At 43.2% G+C, this 672-nt stretch overlaps 1 protein-coding gene across 1 annotated transcript in view; it reads left to right on the forward strand.

Moving 5' to 3' along the window:
• Positions 1-205: 205 nt before the first annotated feature.
• The window catches only part of LOC101852718, a 7,525-nt gene continuing 7,058 nt past the window's right edge, over positions 206-672 (forward strand). The window contains exon 1 of the mRNA XM_013087035.2: positions 206-393. Within this exon, the coding sequence (XP_012942489.2) occupies positions 257-393 (137 nt within the window). The 5' untranslated portion in view covers positions 206-256. The remainder of the gene's footprint in view (positions 394-672) is intronic.

Genomic DNA, 672 nt, shown 5'->3' on the forward strand with positions numbered 1-672 from the left:
CTATCTATCTATCTATCTATCTATCTATCTATCTATCTATCTATCTACGTACCTGTCCAAACGACATTCTGTTCAATACAGCAACCTGTACGAACGAACGACTACTTCCTGCCCCCCCCCCCCTCTCTTTAATTTAAATATGATTTTCATTTTTACTGCACACATACTCGTACATACAATAATATTATCATTAATATCATTTCTACTTTCAGAGACCCCCTGGAGCTCAGGAAGACCGACTTAGTTGCAGGTCATCATGGGGGATGCAAGAAAGGTTCAGAAGCCCGTGCGCCTATCGCTGGCCTATAGGGGCTTGAGTGGCCTTCCGCCTGACCTTGTTGATCAGTGCAGACTCACGTTGGTGGAACTGGACATGAGCAACAACAAAGTCTCGTAAGTAGCTGAAGGACGGTGCACTAACAAGAGAACTTTTTTTTGTTTTTGTTTTTGTAAGTGTTTTACGGCGCTCACAACTGCATAAGGTCATATGAGCGCGCGGGACACATTAAACTTTTTCAGGTGGTAGAAGATTTTGAATTTTGCCCGGGTGACGACCGAAGCCTATTCTTATCGATTTTAGACCACCATAGTGGGGTCCCTTAATGGCGAAAATTAGGGGTATGCTGCACTTCATGTTAGAGACATACTATAAGGTGCATATGTCTCCTAAAA

The sequence above is a fragment of the Aplysia californica genome, unplaced genomic scaffold (assembly GCF_000002075.1).
Source record: "Aplysia californica isolate F4 #8 unplaced genomic scaffold, AplCal3.0 scaffold00535, whole genome shotgun sequence".
Taxonomy (NCBI): domain Eukaryota; kingdom Metazoa; phylum Mollusca; class Gastropoda; order Aplysiida; family Aplysiidae; genus Aplysia; species Aplysia californica.